The 20,128-nt window shown below is 51.9% G+C and overlaps 1 protein-coding gene across 1 annotated transcript in view; it reads left to right on the forward strand.

The window, feature by feature from the left end:
• PUDP (pseudouridine 5'-phosphatase) overlaps nt 1–20,128 on the forward strand; it is a 46,340-nt gene that overhangs the window by 7,469 nt on the left and 18,743 nt on the right. Inside the window, exon 2 of the mRNA XM_033104875.1 lies at nt 15,611–15,829. Within this exon, the coding sequence (XP_032960766.1) occupies nt 15,611–15,829 (219 nt within the window). The remainder of the gene's footprint in view (nt 1–15,610; nt 15,830–20,128) is intronic.

A 20,128-nucleotide genomic window follows, 5' to 3' on the forward strand; every position in this document is an offset into this window, starting at 1 on the left:
AGCGCCGGGGTGCCGCTGTCGGGCATGCTTAGGTGCAGAAGATGCTGCTGACGTGCTGTGGCGGGGTGTGTGACCAGGAGCCTGGCGGGGGGCCGCTGCCCTTGCCGTCGGTCCTGGGCACTGCGTGTGTGTGGGCAGCCGGGCAGTGCCCAGACACGCGTGTTTCTCAGCAGAGGACCCCCGATCAGCAGACACCTGTCTATCTGAATGGAGGGGCAGCCAGTACAGGGCGCGGTGGGAAGACCAAGCTGCGGCGCAGCCCGGAGCGCCCCCCCCCTCCCTTCTGGCCCCCGTCCGTTTTCGGTGCCGTGCCGACAGCCTGAGAGTGGGACGTAGAAGAGAAGCAGGCCTGTGGTTTGCTGTGTGCCCTGTGGTCCTTGAGTGGCGGTAGTCGTCTTTCAGGAAATGGTGGGCTCAGGCTAATTACATCCTGGCACGGCGTTCGCATGTTCTCGCTGTCTCTAATTATGTTCAAAGCAGTGTCTGGCAGAAGGGCCAAGGGCTGAGGACTCTGTCCTGTGTTCCCCTGGGAGAACCATGCTCAACGTGTCACTTCACCTGCAGGAGCTCAGAGTCCAGCTGCAATGACACTCCATGACGCTTCACAAACGGTTGCCAGTCACAGAAAAGAGGTGGTGGGGGCTGGTGCTGGGGACATACAACCTGACATTCTTGGTTACTCATGAAGAGGTCACCTTGGGCCCAGCCCTTTGGTTTCCATTGTGTCACGTCATCACGCATTTGCACCAACACCAGCGTGTAAACGAAGGGCCTGAAAGGATGTACGTGTGCGGTCCTTGGATAATGGGAACGCAGGTCCCCCCCAGACAGAATGTTATACACAGAAGCGCGATCCACAGACCCACGTTCAGAAAACCTGCCTGTACCCGCGGAGCTGTCTGAGTCCCAAACGTCCCTGCCCACCTCTTAGTGAAAACCGCCAATGGGTCTGGGTGCCAGCTTGGCACTGGGGCCGAGTCTGCCCTAGGCGGCGACGGCCCCGCTCCTGCGCCTGCCGAGCGGGTGGGCACCGCGGCTCTGGCCCTGCGCTCCTGGCGAGGCTGCCACACAGGGCACGGCACGTCCCTGATGGACGGCTGCCCTTCTCAGGTCGCCAGGTACACCTGGGCTTTGAAACCTACCAGCTCCTAACCTTACAGGTTCAAGGACGGACCTGTTCCCTCAACACTGAACTTCCTCTAACTCTGTGTGCAAATCTGCTACGTTTCATCCACCGCTATCAACGGGTCATAACAGTATTTGTTCGCAAATGTTTTCTATCCACTTGAACGTCTTCATGCCCGTTCAGCCATATTTATAGTAGCTCGTTCAGCTACTGTATTTTGTTCCCTGCTCATCCCTTCCCTCGACTTAATTAACAGATGGAACGTTTTTGAAGAGCCGGTGATCACTCTAAGCCTAATAAATGACATTTATAAAAACGATGAACGTCAAGTTCTCCTGACTGTTCCAATCGAGTTCCCATAGTGTCCTCTGGAATCACCGTGAAAATGAATCATTGCAGTGTGCCTTTAAAAGTTTATTTACAGTATTGTTGTCCCAAGAGGCCAGATTCAATTAAAGAGTACAAGTAATGAAATTCTCAACGGCACGCGCACACTTCCTCAGTGGGCTCCCTCCTCTCCTCTCCTAAACACCTCTGGGAAGGTTGTGGGACATGAGAGGGTGCCCATCTCGGAGGGAGCACCGTTCCCCTCCCAGCCAGTGCAGGACGCTTTGCTTTTCTTAACCACCCAAAGCTCCTTCCACCTCCCTGCGGCCCTCTCTGGACCTGACAGGGATTCTGCACACGTGCGCTGTACTTGGCAGGGCCGTGCCGTCCTGGGCGGGCTGTGACGGGCCGCCCGAGCAGGACTGGGGGTCTCTCACCTGCTTGTCTGAGACTGATGCCCGAGGCTGTGGACCCTCGGGAGTCAGACACGGAACGGGACGGGAAGCCAGCCTTGCGTCTGTCTGAGGAGCCGCCTCTCCCTGGTCATAGAGGCGGAGACCTCGCACCTGCGCTCAGTTACAGTGAGGTGTCCCCCGGCAACAGGACGGGGCTCTTCTGATGCCTCAGCTCTCAGAGCCCCTGCAGACGGTGGGTGGGGGAGCGTGGTGAGTGAGCTCCACTGGGGTTGCCAGCCTCCTCCTGCACGGCCAGGTACCCTACCCGGGAGGTGTCCTGTACCGGGGAGTGGGGAGCCCACCTTACTGCTTCTGTGTTCTCTGCAGAAATCCTGGGTGGAGTTCAAATCTGACATGTGCGAACCCATGGATGTTATGTAAACATACGGACTTTAGAAAAAGGGTGCTCCTCCTTATTTCTGGGTGATTGTCTTAGTCCCTCCCCCTACAACACAAGACACCCAGGGACAATTTTAATTGGTTGCTGTGGCCTTTGAGTAGGTGACCATCTACACCCCAGTGTTACAGATTGAAATGCATCTCCCCAAAATCCATAGGTTGGAGCCGTCACCGCCAGGGCCTCAGGATGGAGCTGTGTTAGGAGACGGGTCTGTAAAGAGGGGACTAAGGTGACATGAGGTCACTAGGGTGGGTCCTGATCCAATAAGACTGTGTCCTTATAAGGAGAGGAGATGAGGACACACAGGCACACACAGACAGACGGCCGTGTGAGGACACGGGGAGCAGACGGCCGTCCACACGCCCAGGAGAGAGGCCTCGGGGGGACCAGCCCTGGGACGCCTGGTCCTCAGACTCCAGCCTCCAGGACCGGGAGAGGGAAACGTGTGATGTGTGAGCCGCCCGGTGTGTGGGACCTTGCTATGTCCGCACTAGCGACTGATCCCCCAGGGATTTACAATTTTTGATACCGTGGAAGGCTCAAGTAATCGGAACCAACATTTCACAGATTACAGGGAAACTGTAGACAGTGCATGGCCAGAGCTGTCCTCTGAGTGGTGAAGCCAGTAGGGTTAGCGCAGAAGTTTCTAGACTCTTGATCTTGTCATCTTTCCAGAGTCGAGATTCCGACAATCCTCTGCCCACACCCACCCACCCACCGCAAAATAAGTGAACAAAACCCCCCACGGCAGCTAAAGAGCATGCCTGTGACGAGCTGGCCTGTATGCTTCAGCCGGGAGCCCGGTGCACCCCTGCTTTCCTCTCAGCGTGTTCCCCAGGCGTCAGAATGACTTGTGTTGCTCTCCATGAGAAGTATCTCTGGCGCTGCCTGCACGAATGCATACGCTGCAGGCCGTGCAGCCCAGCAGGCCTCACAGGGGGTTCCACACACCAGCCGTCAAGGTGGGAATGGGAGACGACAGGAGAGGCCGCCGGACGGAGGTCTGCAATGTACCGGAAGCTCTGCAGGTTGGGTGGGGGGAAACGGCCTTACAGCCTTCTTGCGTGTCATGGAACACAGGTGGTTTTCCTTCATCCAGTAGGCGGAAGGCGATGGGTTCAGCACTGAGGCTGGGGCATTCGGAAACCCACTGTTAGGACGGCAGCTTAGCTACCGCGCCGAGAACGGCAAAGCCCCGTCCACCTAGAACTCTGTGGTGGTTTATGTAGCTTACAAATCTGAGAATTTAAATTACTGGCGTTCAGTAAATGGAAGTGTCACGATGTGTCCAAAAACAGTGATTAGTCAGATTTATGCGTCTGTGATTAGGACCCAGCAGTGACAGAGGGAGGCGGTGGCGTTCTTTCCCGTCTGCTGGGTGGCCTCAGGGAGCTTGTCACACACAGTTCTGTAAACTGTCCCTCGCTGTCATTCATTCACCTTTGCTTGTTAGGGCACTTGTGCGTGAACAGTCAAGAAAGATTCATCCTGTCTTTTTTTTTTTTTTTTCCCAAATCTGTTTGAGAGTCAGTGTACAACCAGGAAAAAAGAACAACAGACGGTTGAGCAAGTTTCCGGTGATACAAGGTTTCCACTGCTGCGGAACAGGTTGCCACAAACCCAGCGGCTTAAGCACACAGGTGTGTGCTGGGGCACTTCTGAGGTCAGAATCGCAGGGCAGCAGGCGGTGCTCGGATACAGCGCGGCTGCTTCCTTCTCTGAGGCTCAGGGACACTCCGTCCCCTGCCTTTTACCGCTGCTGGAGGGAGGCTGCCGGCATCGCCTCCTCAGATCCCCGCTCTCCTCCTGGAATCCATCAGTGCTTCACCTCTCTTGTCACTCTTTTTTTAATGTAGGCATTTATAGCCACCCACGTCCCACAATCACGGCTTCCTTTGCATCCCATAGGTGTTCATATGGTGTCTTTTCCTTTTCATTCATCCCAAAGTGTCTTCTAATTCCCCTCGAGATGTCCCCTTTGACCGCTGAATCCATCGGTAGCTGTGTGTTGTTTCATTTCCACATGGTTATGAATTTCCCACGTTTTCTGCTGATTTCTAATTTCCTTCAACTGTCGAGTGGGGAAGCACTCGGCATGATTTCAGTCCTTTGTCAATTGACAGCGACTGGCTCTGCGGTGCAGCATGTTGTCAGTCCCGCGGGACGTCCCACGTGTGCTCGAGAAGATGCGCGTGGCGTGGTCCATGGCACGTCTGTGACGTCTAGTTGGGCGTATGGTGTTTCAGTAGGGAAGCATTTCCAGTCAAGTCTTGTGTTTTCTTGGTAGTGTCCAGTCCAGTTGTTCCATGCACTGTTGGCAGTGCGCTCCGGAAGTGTTCAGCTGCTCTTGCTCAAACAGCCACTTCTCCCCTCAGCTCTGTCAGTTTTCGTGTTATGTGTCCCCGGGGCTCTGTTACTAGGTTCACACATGTTTATCATCGCTGCGTCGTCTTGAGGGGATGACCTCTTCGTCACGATACCATGTTTCTGGGAAATTTCTTCGTGTTGTTTCTAGTAAACATGTTTGTCTTAAGCCTGCTCTGTGCAACACAGCAGCCTGGTTCTGTTTTGGTTGCTCTTTGCGTGGGACGGCTTTTCCAGTCTTTTTACTTCCACCCTTTTTACATCTTTCAGTCTGAAGTGTGTTTTGTGGACAGGATATATAGTTGGTTCACCTTTTTGTTGTTTTTAATCCGCTCTGCCAATTTTTACCTTTTAATCGGAGTGTTCAACCATTTACAGTGGACCCTTGGACAAATCATGGGTTGGGACACCAACCCTCCCCCCCAAATGCAATGGAAAATGAAGCCTTACTGATAACATACAGTTAATTAAGACATTTCATATATTCTATGTATTATATACTCTATTCTTACAATAAAGTAACCGAGAGGAAAGCTATTAAGAAAATCATAAGGAACAGAAAATAACATTTACATTATTTATTGAAAAAAACCTGCACGTAAGTGGAGCCACACCGATCAAACCCACCTTGTTCAAGGTCAACTGCACATGCAAGCCAGTGTTGCTAAGCCAGGATTTCCATATGGCCTTGTGTGCTGTGTTTCCTAGGTGTCTTTTCCTTTATTCCTCCATTGCTTTCTCCTTTTACATTAACTCGGTATTTTCCTGTTTACCACTTTAATTCTCTTGTCATTTCTTTTCTTATGTATGCATTTTGTCACTTCCTTAGTTGTTGCTCTGAGGATTACAATTAACAACTTACAGCGCTTGTCTGTGTGAGCGCCAGCTCCATTTCGTGGTACACAAAACTGCTCCTGTGTGGCACCTCTCCCCCGACCCCCGCCCACTGTGCTGTCAGTGTCCTAAAGATAGTATCCTTACACGTCATGTGCCCTGATTCATAATTACTGCTGCGTGCAGTTGTCTTTTAAATCAGGAGAAGGAAAGATGGACAAACAAAAAGACACGTCTTGTTTCTCATGTCCCCCAATGGACAGAGTCACCCCCCACTTACGAACCGTTGCTTTAAGGCCCTAAAAATGCAGTGTCACAGTATCACTTGTTCACGACATTTACAAGACATTTAGCGCGATTTAGAAAGATTGCCAAAGAAAATTTTAAATTGGCCGGTGGAGAAAGAGCCAAAAAACAAAACACGCGTGTGTAACAGTTATTGCATTTTTAAGTATTTCCAAACCTGGCTTGATGATATTTTCTGAAACAAGAAACAAAGTAAAAATCTATAATTCCTGGGCTAAGTGCCACCTGCAAGGTAGAATTCTTTTCTGGTTTCATGAGCTCTCTTCAAATACTGAAAATTATGTCGCGAAGGGAAATCCATACAAAATCGTGATGTCACTCTCGTGATAGTGTCAGGTAAATGCGACCTGGGGAGAAGTGTGTTTGGAGCACGTCCCCCAGCGTGCCTTTACCCCCGTTCTGTGTCGCTGGTTTAAATGGGCTGCAGGCTACGTGGGCATTACAAACTGTGTGTAAACCGCCCCGCAGCACCAGTTGCTGATGGGCCCCAGATTCCAGCACGGGGTGGGCGGTGGGATAAACATGCTCTTGTGTAAAGTACCTGCTGCCTCCTTAGAGGAAGTAGGAAGGCAGTCTTTCTTTCATCAGCGTCTGCACCCTCCGAGCTTGTGCTTTGAAAGATCCGCCAAGTAGGAAAGGCGAGAGGGGGAGCAGATAGGAAAGGGAGCCGTGAGTCGTGGACGCCTGGGACTGGAGCAGACTGATTTGAAAAGCCTGTGTTGTGTGTGTGTGGGACCTGCTACGTACGGCACGCTTTTAAAAAGGGAGCCGTATGCATTGTAAACAGCATGGAGCAGTATCATTCAGTACCCGGCTACTGTCCATCTGGCCTCTTTCCTCTGCGTCATGTATCCCAGCTTGACGGAATGAGCGTACAAACATTATTTTAATCCCAGTATCTGCAGGATTTGAGACTCACTGTCCTTTGGACAACGTAACCTGAGGATCTTGCAGCTTTCTTGCATTTACAAAGCCAGACCAGCGACTCTTTTTCCTCCCCCTGTCATCTTACGGCTGAGGAGAGCCCGTCACACGGCAGACCTGGCCGTGCCCTGAGCTGTACACGGAGCCCGGCCGCAGCCCCTTCCCCCCTGCACCTACCTGGGGTCCTTTCCGCCTGAGAAGCTCCTCTGTCTCCGTGGATGTCGTGGACGGGGCAGGGAGCCAGGCGTTCCGCTCTCGTCTTAAATGATCCCGTCCAGCCCGCCTGCCCCATAATTACACGGGAGCGAAGCGCGGAAGCTGCTTTGAGCGGACGCTGTGGGCGTGGGGGCATGACTTGTGCAGCTCCGTGGAGTGAGTGGACCATCCTGGGGGCTGATTTTCCATGTGTGGGAAACACTCTCTCCACTCGGCTTCTTACCGTCTCCAGCCCTGCAGGAGGGGTCAGTCCGTTTTGTGCCAGGCGGCCTGTATTTTGAGAACTTAAACATACCGTGTTGGTGCAGTCAGCCAGTTTCCTCTGCAACAGTACAGGAGTGACTTTCTCAGGAGGAAAGCAGAGCGGTCCCAGGAAGCTGTCGTAACACTGGACGTCAGGGGTAGAGTCGAGTGCAGGCAGGTGAGTTTTAGCTCGGAATGACCTGTGATGCCATGAGCACACTCGGGGTAAGGAATGTGTGCACAGCTCTGGAGTTTCCTTGGGCCCCCAGCTGTCCCCCGCGAGTCCCGCTCTTCCCAGCCTGTCCCACGGTAGCTGCCAGTCCGCTCATGAAAGAGTGGATCAGTTTGCGCTTGCTCCACTTTTATTTGGAATCGTGCTGTATGTAATCCTTTTGTCTCTTCATTGGGCATAATTGTTTTGAAACTCAGGCTGTGTGTACCAGTAGTTTTTTTTTCTCCTGCTTTTTATTGCTAGTGGTGGTGCCCTAGGCGTGTACGTACTTTTTAAGAAACTGCTAAATGGTTTTCCACACTGGCTTTTGTGTTGGGTTGTGTATGAGTTTCTTATTGCTGCTGTAACTAACATGATCACAAACCTCGTGGCGTCAAACGACACAAACCGATTATCTTACCGTTCTGGAGGCTGCTTGATGTTCTGCAATGACGGTGCTGACAGAGCTGTGCTCCCTCAGGGTGCCCTAGGGGACGGGGTGTTTTCCCTGCCTTCTCCAGCTTGCAGAGCCCCGGCCTTCCTGTGGCCCCACACCAGCCAACCCCGCTCCTGTCCCCCGTCTCCCCGTTCTGAGGACCCTGGGACTACGGTGGGCTCACCAGACACTCCAGGGGCGCGTCCCCATCTCAGGATGCGTAACTCATTCACACCTGCGGCCTCTGCTTGCCACATAAGTCCCGTGGACAGGTTCTGGAGGAGAGCATCGTGGGGTGGGGTGGGGGGGGACTATTGCTGCTGCGTCCACGGACCGGCTGTGTTTCTCAGCACTGAGTTGTCAAGTTCAGTTCTCTATTCTGCCTCCAAATCGTGTGTGTGTGTGTGTGTGTGTGTGTGTGCGTGTTCCGTACACGTTTGCTCTCGATCTGTGGCTTGCCTCTGTTTTCTCACTGGGGTCCTTTCATTTTGACGAAAGCCCCTGCATCCATGTGTTCTTCTGCTGGTCTCGTTTCTCTTGTGTGTATGAAAACTTTGTGCAATCCCCAGTCCCAAAGACGTCCTCCTGTGTTTTCTTGAGGAGATTTTAGGGCTTCGGTGTTCCATTCAGAGGTACGAACCTAAAGGTCACTCTTCATTTTCTCCCCCAGTCTACAGATACGTTTCCATACAGATAGGTGGGACCCAGCAACGTGTTTGGAACCAGTTCGTTTTAAAAATGATTTTTTTAAACCTTGTGATTACCAGAGGAAAAATATTCTTGAGCAATAACCGTGCCCATTAAATGTAGTCATTGGTAATACCAGTGACTCATGCTAAATGCCAATCAAAGGTTTTCCTTTACAAACGGTCACTCAATTAAATGATCATTACTGATCTTTATTTTAAGCCGTCCTATTTATTATTCTTTCCAGTTCACAGCAGATAGCTCAGAGCCACGGGAAACGATATACCAGGTACTTCAGAGAGCAAGCCAGCTTCTCCTTTGCAGCAAGTATTACCGGCCTCCTAGTTTCGTACCTGTTATTGATTCATTTCAGTCTTTTCCCTTCCTGAGCTCAGGGAAGCACTGGCTGCATTGCCGGGCCCACTTGTGAAGGTTGAACAGCTGCAGCAGAGGCCACGGGACTTCTGTCTGCAGCACTGTGCTGGAGCACCCAGGGAATGACCGTGGATGCAGGCAGAAGCCTGGCGTGGTGCCAGTGGGGATGCAGCCGCAGAGTCTGCTGGAGCCCAGACCGCCACCCTTCTCTCGCCTCCATGCCGCTGGGAATTGGGAAAACACTCCGCCCAACGGCTTTTCATGGCCAGGGGGAAAGTTCTTGGACTCCAGGTCATTGGGGTCAGCTGAGGGCGACCTTTCAGCAGGTCTTCAGCTGAGAACAACATTCTGATTTATCTAGTGGCACTTTCTGACTCACTCTGTTTGCAAAGACTCCCTTCCCTTTGCACTATTTGACTGTTTCTTTTTTCAGCATACGGTAACGCCCTTTTCAGTTCTGATTTCTGTAACTTAGCAAGGACTGTTTGCGTCTCAATGGTCCCGTTTTTCTCAGTGCCTGTCACGTAGGTACCCAATAAATATTTGCAAAATTGGATCGATCAGACTTGAAGGATGCGTCACTTCTGTCCACCCAGATTGCTGTCTCATTGCTTGAGACTGTTCACATCTGATTCGAGTGAGTGTTGTGCTGTGTTTTCTCTTGTAGTGCAAGATGTTTCCAGTCACGAATGTTCGTCCCAGAAGGACCTCTGTGCTCAGTCATTGGGAACTGGGGCTGCATTGTAACATGGGGGGAAAATAAATCTGAGGTTGCTCTGGGTTCTCGTTTATAGCATTATATATATATATATATATATATGTTCTCTAGTATCCAAACCTCAAATGAAATCATGTGCATACAGCCGGTGGCCGTTGGCGCCCGTTCGGCGCCAGCATGGATCCCCGGGCTGGGCTGCAGTGAAGAAGGAAAGTGTAGCCAGCTGTGCAGCCCCTGGAAAGCGGCCCCTTGTCCTGCCTCCTTTTGAGCCGCTGCTCACTGCCAGTGCTGGTGGCCGACTGGTTCCCTCTAGAACAAACAACCCAGAATCCGCTGCCCGTTCTCCTCTGCAGGCTGTTCCTTTACTTCCACACACAGAAGGGCCTTTGGGGACTAGAGAATGCGTGCTTTCTTCCCTTGGCAACCCTCTGTCAGAAGCGGGTCTCTTCATACCGCCCCTGTCTTCCCCCAGCTTGCGTCACGCCTCGCTCCTCCACCAGGGTGACCCGTGCTTTCAGCGGACGTGCTCTCCAGTTGCCGGAGGCGCTTTGCTCGGCAGGCTGGCGGCCACCCAGGCCGGCTGGCCCTGGCGGGGATGTGCCTGAATCCACTCTGAGCCAGACAGTCCCACGCGATATGATCTGGGCTCTGCTGGTGCCGGGAATGGATGGCATTGAGCTGCCGCGGGGCCCCAGTGACCTAGCAACACAGTGTTTGCCCTTAGAGTTCTAGGAACTACTGAGCAAGCTGGGTGGCCATAAAGAGCAGGAGAGCCCGAGGCCAGCCCAGGTATCTGATGGAGCCGGTCAGGGTGGCCCAGGTCCTGGCAGCGCTGCCCGGGCAGGCTCCCGCCCGTCACCGCTCACTGCTCAGGACACCTGTGCCACTGACCAAACAGTCGGTTTGGGAAATGGACTCTCCTTGTGACCAAGTTCTTCACAGGATTGGAAATGCTTTCGCCAGTGGAAATCGGGGACCCCCTGCTAAGGATACCGATCGCAAATGTGTCCCTTGCAATATGAGCTCGTCTTAGAACAAGGCCACTCACGTCCCCTGGTACTTCCTGTTCCGTGATCCCAGTGCTAGAAATGGTTCCTCTTCTCGATTCCCTCTAAGAGACTGATGGACCAATGAACTCATCCTTTGAATGGTGTATGTTCCATTAAGCTGTCTGTATTTTGTTCCAAATTACATGTCTCTTCCAAAAAAAAAAAAGCTTGTTGGGTGTCCTTGCCACATCTGTCACAAGCAAGCCCAGTGTTCTGTTGCCATAGTGTCTGTGATGCTGTGTCACCCAGCCAGCTTCCGATCACCAAACATGCCACTCAACTGGGCTTGTTTGCTGCAGTTCACTTCAGAGACTTGGGGCATAGTCAAGGTTTCTTCCGTTTAAACCTTGCTTTCGTTACAGACACATGAACGTAAACCTGATTGCAGGGAGTGAGGAAAAGAAGTGACCGTGTAAGTATAATGGGATGTAATAGACAGGAAAGCGTCAGTGTGAGGATGAATGTCGTCATAGATTATTTTTTCTTTAATTTCTACTCTGTATGTGGAATCCTTACAATTGCGCTTTCCTTGGTTAAGGGCAATCCGTGTGTTCCAATCACTGACCTTGTATAGAGAGCACAGACAGGGCTTCAGTACAAACATAACCTGATAGTGTCAGGTCTCCCTCTAGCACACGCCCCACCTCCCGGGGGGCTTGGCAGGTGGAGCGCCCAGTGCCGGGGACACACACACGCACACGCACACCCCCACCCCGCCAGCTCCTGACTGCAGAGTGAGGCTGAGACCCAAGAACTTACATTCCTGAAGCTCTTGGTCCACGGACTGCACTTTGAAAACCAGTGGGCTAAGGAAACAGTGGCCGACGAAAGACTGTCTCAGGAGAACAAAATCAGTGAATTCAACCCAAAAATCTATTCAGTGCTGAATGTGTACTAGCCAAATGCCTTAGAAAAATGACACCACCACGTTCATCGAAGTGTACTGTATGCTATACGGTACGTTTATTATTAAAGCCGTTTCACATTGAAAATACGTGCTTTTCACCACATTCAAAACCATGGCTGTTTGTGGATGACAGACGGCCTGCAGTGGGTTACAGCCTGTCTGCCAGATCGTGACCATTGGATTGTAGCTCACCATGGGCCCTTCGTGTGAAAATGGATTTTGTGTCTTTTTTTCCTCCTTTTCAATGAAAAAAACACATTTTTTTAAGCTTTTTTTGGTTTTGTGTTTAGATATATTTGTTTTTTGTTTTTTTTTTTTACAGTTTCAGGAGGATTTTGTGTCTTTAAGGAACTAACCTATCTATCTGTAGCACGAAACCCTGGCTTTGGATTGCCCCCTGCCGACTTTTGTTGTTGGAAATTATAAAAGTAAGACTATTTTCAAGATCAAGTTTTGAGAAAAAGCATTCAATTATTGAAGGTGTGTGCAAGATAAGCTGCGTGTACGTTGCCCAGCAAGCCGTAATCAGTGTGGGTTTGGACTGTCTTTTCCAAAGCCTGTGGAGCCAGTTCTGTTTATACTCGCATTTTTAATTGCCATTTTAAAGAGGTATTAGGACACATGTGCTTTGTGCAGCCTACACATCTAGGAGGTCTTGGGGCAGCCCCTGTAATCAAACCCGCTGATCTGTAGGGAAGTGTGTGATGATTCACTGTGTGATAAATGTTGGTCGTTAGAACTGCCTCCGGCCTGTCCAAGTCAGATTTTGCTGTGGACCGAACACTTCAGTTTCCAGAAGTTTCTGGATTATGGAAGTGAGGAGGAGGTTTTCTGTTCCTGTCCTAGGCTGGGAGGTTAGTTCACAAATGCCTGTGATGCTGGCTCGTGAGCCTGGGCGGTGTGATGCTTTTGTGGATGAATTCCAGAGTTGTCGTGTTCGTTCAGCCTTAGAAGCAGGTTGAGCTTAGAGGCCGCCAAACGCGGCCTTCCTCCCGGGGCTGGGATGCCTTCTGTGACCGTCTGAAGAATTTCAACTTGAGCACCACCCAGCTCCCCGGCCCCATCTGCTGCCCCCTGAGCACTGCACGGGCCCCAGCGGCCCACCCTGAGTGGTGCAGGCTCTCCTCCCGTGCAGCAGCCAGCTTGGCACTGAGGCACGCTGTTCCTCTAGAGCCTTCTGGGGCTGCAGCAGGTGACATGCAGAGCCGAGCTCCCTGGGAACAGTAAACCCAAAAGCAAGCGCAGAAGCAGGAAGCTCCTGAGCTGGGGGGCACACGCCTCTGACAGCATGGCACGCTGCGTGCCCTTCATTGTTTATTAGCTTCTTGACACGTTTTGCTTTCAAAAGGCTGTCCCTTTCATTTTAAGTACGACCGTCCTCAGCTGGCATAGTGATTGTTGGATCTGAGCGGTTATTTAATGACTTGTTTACAATCCTCGCTTATCTTGCTGAGGCTTTGGGGTAATTTTATGTAAGTTGGGAAGAAAAGGGGCCGTCTGCACAGTCGCCGACAGAATTTATGGTCCCCCAGTTCTGTGTCTTTTCAATGACAAGCTCTATGACATTTTAACCTTTAAACAAACACGGTTTAAAGCATTTTAAAAGGGTATAGCTATCTTCCTGTCTTTGGAATGTGTGTTCTTCACATGCCTTTCTTTGGCCTTCGCACTTGCTTGAGCAGGAGTCCCTGACGGGCGTCAGCGTCTTCCCGCCCGGCCGGCCGGCCCTGCTGCCTTTCCTTTCCTCACGGGCTGCTCTCTGCTTTTTCAAACCCAGCTGCCGTCTCTCTCACCTGCTCAGGGCCTGCAGTTCCCTTTTGTCAGATCTGCCTCTGTCTCTGCGTGGGGTTTCCCAAATACCGTCTCAGGAAAAAGAAGTGGCTCAGGCAGCACCACTGTGCTTTTGCATCTCCTTGTGGGAAAGGCAATGAAAAGCCGTTGACGTCGCTCGGCTCTTTTCAGGAACCACTATGGGGCCCAACTGGACCAATTCAGCCCAGAATGTGTACTGTGCATGTCGCTTCACGACCCGGCGCTTGTCCCTGCAGCCGCCGTGGGAACAGGCAGCCCGTCTCCGTCTCCTGCCGAATGGGAGCTGGCGTTTCTGTCAGAGCGCCCGTGGGTCGGCCTCCAGGCTGTGCAGGCACAGCTCCGTCCGTCCCCTCTGGGGTCAGTGAGGGCCGTGTGTGCCCTCCACCCGGCGGGAAGGCCAGGCGCAGTGCCCGCCTCCTGACAGCTGTCTGCTCCCTGTAGGCACCTGGGCTGACGGTCCCCACAGCACTAGCCGCCGCGTGTGGCTTAGCTGCGCTGGCAGTGGTTGCCTTGGAGACGTTCCCCGGTTACCCTGCACGTGCCGCCGGTCACCGCACCCACATGTTGCCTCTGCCAGGGCCCTTGGACAGGAGGGGGCTGTCGGAGCACCCCTGTGTTTGGGCCCCGGCTTCGCGTGACGGGGATGACCGCTGGCTGTGCACCCACACACACTCAGGCCCTGTTAGGGAACGCGCGTTACTGTGGCTTCCACGCTTTTTCCTCCTCACGGTCCCGTCACGGCAGCCCTGGCACTGCCCGCGGTGCCCACCGATGGATGCCGTGGGCTCGGTGCGTGCTGCTTGTGCGCTAGCTGCAAACATGCAAGCGCATGCGAGCAGAGCTGTTTCTTCCCTTGCACACAGTCGGCCGCTGTACACGGTAGTGGCAGTAGAAGCATTACTACAGGAGCGGTGTTTCCCGCGCGCTAACCTGCCAGGCGGGCCGGGAGGTGAGCTACGCTGTGTGAGGCTTTGCCCTGGGAAGTGTCCCCCTGGCGTCTTACTCCTGGGAGGCCCACCTCCCACCGCTACGAACGACGGGCCTGGGAGACGATAGGAAACGTGTGTGCTGGTTCCTGCCCCCCAGCTCCTGGCACAGCACTGCGAACACCCCGTGTTTCCTAACTGACAACAGCACTGGGAGCTGCTTCTGTGCTCACGGTGGGTCTTTGAGCCCCGTTCCTGACACAGCTCCTGAGTCCCTTGCGATTTCCTGGGTCACAGTACCATCTTTGGTTCTAAGGAGGTGGCTCTGCGTGGGCTCCTGGAATGAGGTGGTCACCGGAAAGACCAAGCCATGATCAGAAGCTTGGAACTTGCAGGACCCCACCTCCCCCCCGATTCTCCAGCGAGGGGCTGGACATTCAGCTGAGGACTGAGCTTCCCAGGTGGCAAAGCGGCCGTAAAAGTCCCAGTAGGAGGGACTCCTTGTGGGTGGGTGACCACGTGAGGTGAGGGGACAGTGGGGGCCCAGAGCCGCCCTGGAAGCCGGCCCCCCCACATACTTACCCTACGTGTCTCTTCCGTCTGGGGGGGTTCATCTGTACTACACAGGTAAACAAGTGAAGGCAGCTGTTTCCCTGAGTTGGGAGCTGCTCTGTCACATTAATCAAACCTGAGACAGGTGTGCTGGGAGCCTGTGATTTGTAGCCAGTCAGAGGCTCAGGTGACGACCTGCACAATACACTTCCGAAGTGTGTGTGGTTGTGGGCAGCGGGGCAGTTGTGTGGCACTGAGCCCTGCCCCTTGGGGTCGGATGCTGGCTCTGGGTGGGGCGTGTCAGAGTTGAGTTAAATTCCAGGACACGTGCTGGCAGTGTCCCCAAGGCCAAGGGCCCCACACGCAGAGCAGACCCCGTGTGGCACTGCCTTTTGCACGCGTGTGGGAATAGCAGGTGCCGATGACATGGGATGGGTTGGAGTCTGACCCCAAGGGCGTAGTTAGACTCACCTACATCCCTGTTTCTATAAAAGACAGCCGTGCTGTACACTTCATTTCTCTCCCAGGTTCTGACGGAGCAAAGGTCCTCCAGCAGACGGGGCCGGCTGCCCAGGTGTTTCGCCCGGGACACCTGCGCACGCGTCCGCGAGGGGCCCGCGTTCTTCCCTGAGCGAGTGTGCCCTCCCCTGTGCGTGTGCCCGGGCGTGCCCCACACAGCCCGGGCGTGAGTGCGGCGTGGGCCCTGACCTTGTGCACACGTTTGTGTCCCCTGTGTCTGCAGACACGGAGCGGCTCTATTCAGTGGTGTTCCAGGACATCTGCGATCGCTACGAGAAGCAGTACAGCTGGCACGTGAAGTCCCTGGTGATGGGCAAGAAGGCCCTGGAAGCGGCCCAGATCATCATAGACGTCCTGCAGCTGCCCATGTCCAAAGAGGAGCTGCTGCAGGAGAGCCAGGCGAAGCTGCACGACCTGTTCCCCACGGCCGCGCTCATGCCAGGTGCGCTCCCCTCGCCGTCTGCAGGGCCGTTCCGTGCAGGCGCCACTGCTGCCACCCCAGGCACGGGACGGCCAGGCACGCCTGCTGCCATCTCGTCTGCATCCTCCCCGGCGGCTCGCGACCGTCCCCTCCTGTGGGAGGCTCCCTGGCTCTCCCGGGAGCATTTCACACGCGCTCGGTGCCCCACTCACTTCTGCCTTTGAAGGGCCTCTCCGGGCATCTGCATGCTCTCCCGTGGGGCCCGAAGCCCCGGCACAGTGAAGCCTGTGTGTGCCGCTGTTACGGCAAGGTCACGTGCACAACAGAATTGCCGCGGGCTTGAATAGGTGGTCCTGCCTTTGTCTTTTCCAAATCAGGTTCAGGTTCAATGTCTCAGCAGCTATTCAGACTTTCACGAGTTGATGATAAACAAGCAGGGAAATGTCCCCTGCGAAGCTTCTCTTTGTTTTATAAAGTTGGAGGCATAATTCATTTTTCATGTCTCTGTGTATATGCCCTGACCCCTCTCTTTACTTGTCCGTGGGAAGTAAAGTTGACTTTTTCTGTCTTGGGGCTTGATAACTGAACATGGATCAGAACAGAATTGTGTGCTATTTCTGCTAAAACTGATGAAGTCAAGAATGTTCTAGATTACAGGGCCAAAAAAAAAACACACACACAAAAAAAAACGCTTAACAATGCAGTACTACTTGAAGATGCTTCCAGGAAGAAAGGTGAATACTCAATTTTTAGAATTCTCGGTGAGGAGACCAAATATTTGCAGTCATGGTAGTAATTTTGAATTTAAAATCCTATGAGTATGAATCATAGTCGTTTTTGCAACACATTGTTCCTTATATTTATAACTCTGTTCAAAGGCACAGGTTTGAAGTAGCCCTCCGCTGCTGCCAGGGCCTGGGGCTGCCCTGGGTGCACACGCACTCGTGGACCTCAGGCGTGGGTACCAGTGCGGGGATGCGCTCTGTGTCTGCTGCCGCCTTCACCGTTCACATACACCGCTTGCCACAAGCCGTCACGATGGAGACGCATGCAGACTGTTAGTTCTTTTTGACACATAAGAAACACACAGCTTACAAAGTGCTGTCTTACTCGCTTCTAAGTGTGCACTTCGGTAGGTGTTACCTCTGGGTCCCTCCTGGGAGTGGAATTCTGTGCGCAGTGTTTGTCCTGTCGGGACTGGCTTTGGGACCTTAGGATCACGGCCTCCGCGTCTGTCCGTATTGTAGCGTGTGGTAGGAGTTTCTCCCGTGTGAAGGCGGAATAATATCCCATTGTGTGGGTAGACTGCATTGTATCTGTTCGTCTGTCCTCGGTGGACCCTTGAGTTGTTTCCTGTTTCTGGCTATTGTGAATCATGCTGCAGTGAACGTGGGGTGCAGACATCTCTTTGAGACCCTGCTTTCAGTTTTTTGGGGTGTATATCCAGAAGTGAGAGTGTTGGCCATTCTATTTATAATCTTTTGAGGAAGCACCATGCTGTTTTCCTTTGTGGCAGCACCATTTTATTTTCCCTCCAAGCATCCACAAGGGTTCCGATTTCTCCACATCCTCACCAGCACTTGTTCTGTGTTTTTTTTCTTTTCTTTATTTTTTGACAGTATCTATCCGAATGCATGTGAAGTGATTTCTCCTTGTGGTTTTGATTTGTATTTCTCTAATGCTTAATGATGTGAGGCATCGTTTCAGATGCTGTGGGCCATCTGTTTGTCTTCTTTGTAAAAATGTCTGTTCGACTCCTTTGCCTTCTTCCTTCCTTCCTTCCTTCCTTCCTTCCTTCCTTCCTTCCTTCCTTCCTTTCTTGTTTTTCTTTAATAGGGTTAACTTGTTTATTTTCTTGTTGAGTTGTAGGAATTCTTTCTATATTCTGGATATAAACCCCTTATCAGCTAATACAATATGAAACTACTTTCTTCCATTTCGTGGGTCGGCTTTGCACTCTGTTGATTGTACCCTTTTATGCACAAAACTTCTTAAGTTCGATGTAGTTCCATTTTGCTATTTTTGATCTTGACTCTGCTTTTAGAGTCATATCTAAGATATTATTGCAAACTCCAGGGTCATAAAGCTTTCTCCATGTGTTTTCTTTTAGGAATTTGATAGATTTATATATTTTGTCTGGGTCTTTAATCCATTTTAATTTTTGTATATGTTATGAAGCAAAGAAAGATCCAACTTCCTTTTTTTTTTTTTTTTTTTTTTTTTTTTTTTGCATGTGGCTATTCAGTGATCCTTTTTTCCCTATTGAATGGTCTTGGCACCTTTGTTAGAGGTCATCTGACCATATACATGAGGGTTTATTTCTGGGCTCTGTATTTCTTTGGTCTGTGTCTGCCTTTATGCCAGTATCACATTGTTTTGTTTACTATAGCTTTGTAATGTGTTCAGCATGCAAATATACTTTTTCTTCTTTGTCTACCCAAGCCTTGCAAGGGATTTACCGTCTAGATTTTTTGTCTTATATTCTAAAACACGCTTGAGATGTGTTTAGTATAGTTCTAAGAAAATATGATGTCTTATCCAGCTAGTGTGGTAGTTTGGCTAGAACGCTCACAGGTCTAGAATATGAAATTTACCTGGTGATCCAATCTGTGTAATGTCCTCCTTTGGGTCTCCCAGTGACCAAATATCAGTTAAGAAAGGTGCCAGTCATAGATAATCATAGAGCACTAAATCCAGAAACATCCACCTTCGCAGTGAGTCAGGAGCTGGTTCTTCAGAGGACTTAGCCCTACAGAATTTCCCTGGATGACTCTTCCTTCCCTACCACTTCGTGACCTCTTCCACATGAGAGGGTTACGGAGCTATGTAACTATTTGGATTCTTGAATCTTGCTTTTTAGCAGGAGGATTTGTGTGCGTGTCTGCTTCCTGTAAGCTTTACCAGTCTTACAGATGAGACGAGGCGATGCCCTGTGATTCCAGATTCTGTCTTTGAAAACATGAGCTCCTTTGCACACACCGCCCATGCACCTGGGAGGTGAACGAAACATCGAGAAGACTCCAAAAGTACGAAGAAAAGCCCAAGATAACAGTGGATTGGAGAAACTTAAAATCATTGGGATGTGGGGTCAGACCCAGGACCTAGGTCAGCAGAGACTGAGTTGGTGTCCGGGAAGGAGTAGGCAGAGACGGTGACGAGAAATCCTACTTCTCCTGAAGGGGACAAGGCTGGAGGACTGTACCGGGAGAAGAAAGACTGATCCAGAGACGTTTTCCCGTAGAATCTCTGTCTATGATCTGCCAGTCACGAGAATAGTCATAAAATCGGTTAACTTTTCTATCCTCAAAGGACATACTTTGCCCCCTGTTTTCCATCCATTCCGCATCCTTCCATGGCTGCTGCTATCTGAGCCAAACCTTAATTTCACTGGAAGGCGAACCTGGAGTCCTGAGTGCAGGGACTAGATACTGAGACGGTTGCCACTGTCCTCTGCGTAGCGCTATTTATTCATTTTGTTCACTTCCCGCTTTGTGCCCAGTACCAAACTGGACGCTAACATCATCCTGGACGTTTATTTCTTTTCTTTCTGAAGGTATCTTCCGGTAGACTACTTCAGGTTCTGGAAGTAAGCTTGAGCTTATTAGGAAACGAGGCTGCCGGTAGAGAGGGTGTATTATTAATTCAACATCATTAATTTTTCATGCTTTTATGGTGAGAGCTGCAGTCTATGCAGGTATTTAGCAAGTTAAATTGGAGGATGTGTGGTCAGTTGCCAGGGGAAGCAGCCCCGGATTATGATGCAGGGGCGTGTCCTGGCCTGAGCCAATCAGCAGGGGAAGCAGCCCAGGATGATGATGCAGGGGCGTGTCCTGGCCTGAGCCAATCACCAGGGGAAGTAGCCCAGAATGATGATGCAGGGGCGTGTCCTGGCCTGAGCCAATCACCAGGGGAAGTAGCCCAGAATGATGATGCAGGGGCGTGTCCTGGCCTGAGCCAATCACCAGGGGAAGTAGCCCAGAATGATGATGCAGGGGCGTGTCCTTGCCTGAGCCAATCACCAGGGTTAGCAGCCCCGGATTATGATGCAGAGGCGTGTCCTGGCCTGAGCCAATCACCAGGGGAAGCAGCCCAGGATGATGATGCAGGGGCGTGTCCTGGCCTGAGCCAATCACCAGGGGAAGTAGCCCAGAATGATGATGCAGGGGCGTGTCCTTGCCTGAGCCAATCACCAGGGGAAGCAGCCCCGGATGATGATGCAGGGGCGTGTCCTGGCCTGAGCCAATCACCAGGGGAAGTAGCCCAGAATGATGATGCAGGGGCGTGTCCTGGCCTGAGCCAATCACCAGGGGAAGTAGCCCA

The sequence above is a fragment of the Rhinolophus ferrumequinum genome, chromosome X, assembly GCF_004115265.2.
Source record: "Rhinolophus ferrumequinum isolate MPI-CBG mRhiFer1 chromosome X, mRhiFer1_v1.p, whole genome shotgun sequence".
NCBI classification, from domain to species: Eukaryota; Metazoa; Chordata; class Mammalia; order Chiroptera; family Rhinolophidae; genus Rhinolophus; species Rhinolophus ferrumequinum.